Source organism: Pteropus vampyrus, unplaced genomic scaffold, assembly GCF_000151845.1.
Source record: "Pteropus vampyrus isolate Shadow unplaced genomic scaffold, Pvam_2.0 Scaffold1000003989, whole genome shotgun sequence".
Lineage (NCBI taxonomy): Eukaryota > Metazoa > Chordata > Mammalia > Chiroptera > Pteropodidae > Pteropus > Pteropus vampyrus.
The window spans coordinates 6,942-9,429 of NW_011918391.1; the positions used below are offsets into that span (position 1 = coordinate 6,942).

Genomic DNA, 2,488 nt, shown 5'->3' on the forward strand with positions numbered 1-2,488 from the left:
TAAGGTAATCAAGATAAAGTTTTAAATCTGAACTAAGTTGCAGTAGGAATAATGGATGTAAAAGAATATTATAGATATCTTACTAACAGAGGATTTTTGCAATTTGATGATAGAATGTAGTTGAAAATATATATTTACTTCCATGTCTATACCTAAGTATCATCGTCTTGCAAATAAGGACAAGTTACTTTTGTAGTCATGACAGATAATAGCATGCTAGCCTCCTATTTCAAATTCAAACTCTGTTCAGGATGTCTGTCTTTGAATATTCAGTCACATACGTCCATACATTAGTTGCTTAGTGAAATTTGTGAATTACTTATAAATTATGTTTGTTTTGTAACAACAACAACAACAAAAACAAAAACTCTAAATGATTTAATTCTCCCGCTCTGCCCATTCCCAGAATCATCACTTGAGAGTGGAATTATTGAGACAGTCTTCTGTTGATCTCCCTTCTTCATCTCTCTCAAATTCAGTCCATCATGCTCATGCTTTCAGACATGCTATTCCTTAAATTTGAGTTATCATGGTAGGTGTTTGTTGTAGAGGTTAAATTGTCTCTATAGTATCTCCTGAATTGCAAGCCTTTTATAGGTACTCCCAAATTTACTTCATGCATACTATTTAAAATTATCTCTCACCAGATGCCAAATTATACCCTCTATTCCAGTCAGACTAACATCCTTCATAGCTGAGTATACATGGTATAAATTTAATAAATGCTATGAATAATAGTCTCAATTCATCCAAATTTTATCCATTCTTTAAGTGCTGATGGCTGACTCAACTCCAACTGCTCCATTACATAGTGTTGTGTTTCAACCACTCAAAATGTTAATTAAATCCCCGTAAACTATATCATATATCACCAGATGATTTTATCCTTTCTATTCAATATTGTATTCTTGACTTTATTATAAATTCTGTACTGCACAGTTTTTCATTCTTTCCTTCAGTCTTGCACAAGATAGTGACCACTGTGGCACTGAACACATAGTAGGTGCCAATAAATCCTTACTGGCTGATAATTTATTACCTCACTATCCAAGTTCTTATCTCCTACACTTGTTAAAAAACTTCCCCAACACCTTCTTCCGGATTTGTGGAGTCTTTACACAATACACAATGGGGTTCATTAGGGGTGGCAACAACAAAAACAAATCTGCAATAAGGATTACAACGAGAGGACTTTTATGCTTGCCAAAGCGGTGTATGGCAGCCAAGGTGATGATGGGTACATAGAAAATGAGCACAGCACAGATGTGGGAGACACAGGTATTGAGGGCCTTGAGTCTCTCTGCCAGAGATGCAATGCTGAGTACAGTCTTCAAGATCAGCATGTAAGACAGAATAATTAGTACCAAGTCCAGCATAGTACAGACAGCAACAAAGAAGCCATAGATAACATTGATCTTGTTGTCAGAGCAAGCCAGATTCATGGTATCCTGATGAAGACAGTATGAGTGAGAAAGGAGATTCTTCCTACAATATTTTAATCTCCTTAGAGTGAAAGGAAATGGAAGTACTAAAAAAATGCTCCTGATGGCTAAAATCAATCCCATTTTAACAACTCTGTTGCTAGTGAGGAGAGAACTATATCTGAGGGGATTGTGAATGGCAAGAAAGCGATCCAAAGACATAACTAGAAGCACTGAGGATTCCATGGCAGTGAATCCGTGGATGAAGAATTCTTGAGCAAAACAGGCATTGGGTGAAATTCCCATGGCATTGAACAAGAAGATTCTCAGCATAGTAGGAAGGGAGGAGAAGGACAGGCCCAGGTCAGAGATGGCCAACATGGCAAGGAAATAATACATGGGCTCATGAAGTGAGGGTTCTGTCTTTATAATAAAGAGAATGGTGCTATTACCCATGATGGCAACCAGGTACATGAGACAAATGGGGATAGAGATCCAGATGTGGGCATGCTCCAATCCTGGGAATCCAATCAGAAGAAAAAGCTGGACTTCTGATTTATTGAAAGCAGACATAATGAGTGGGAATATGAGCTCTTTAGCCAGATCTGAAATCACATAAACAAAAAGCAGTCACATTTTTGGATAAAACTCAGTGTTGTGGAGATAAGGAGTTCTTTACATACTATACTTAGAAAAATATTTAGTATGATATTACTAAAATGTAATTTTCAACATTTATCAAAAGTTCTTAAACATGGTCATGTTCTCTAACATGAAAATTTCACTTATGGCCCTTTATCTTAAGCTGGTAATTTTCTAAAATATTTATCCAAATATGAAAATCATATTCAAGCAGAGTTATTTTGATTGAGTCAGTGATAGGCACTCAGAATCTCTCCCTTTGCTTTTCCATGTGATCTTCAGTAGTCCTCTTGTTGGCTTCATAACATGATCTCTGACTTGAAAGTTTAAAAATAATAGTCTAAGAAAATAATCAGAGATTTTTGAAAATATGTACACTGTGTAAATAAATATTAAATGCTAGAATTGTAAATTTAGAGACTAAT

General features: G+C 35.7%; 1 protein-coding gene across 1 annotated transcript; it reads right to left on the minus strand.

Annotated features, from left to right (window-relative positions):
- Positions 1-1,055: 1,055 nt before the first annotated feature.
- On the minus strand, positions 1,056-1,994 carry LOC105311437 (olfactory receptor 51A7). The gene has a single exon (XM_011387429.1). The coding sequence runs from the start codon at positions 1,992-1,994 to the stop codon at positions 1,056-1,058; it is 939 nt and encodes a 312-aa protein (XP_011385731.1).
- Between the last annotated feature and the right edge of the window lie 494 nt (positions 1,995-2,488).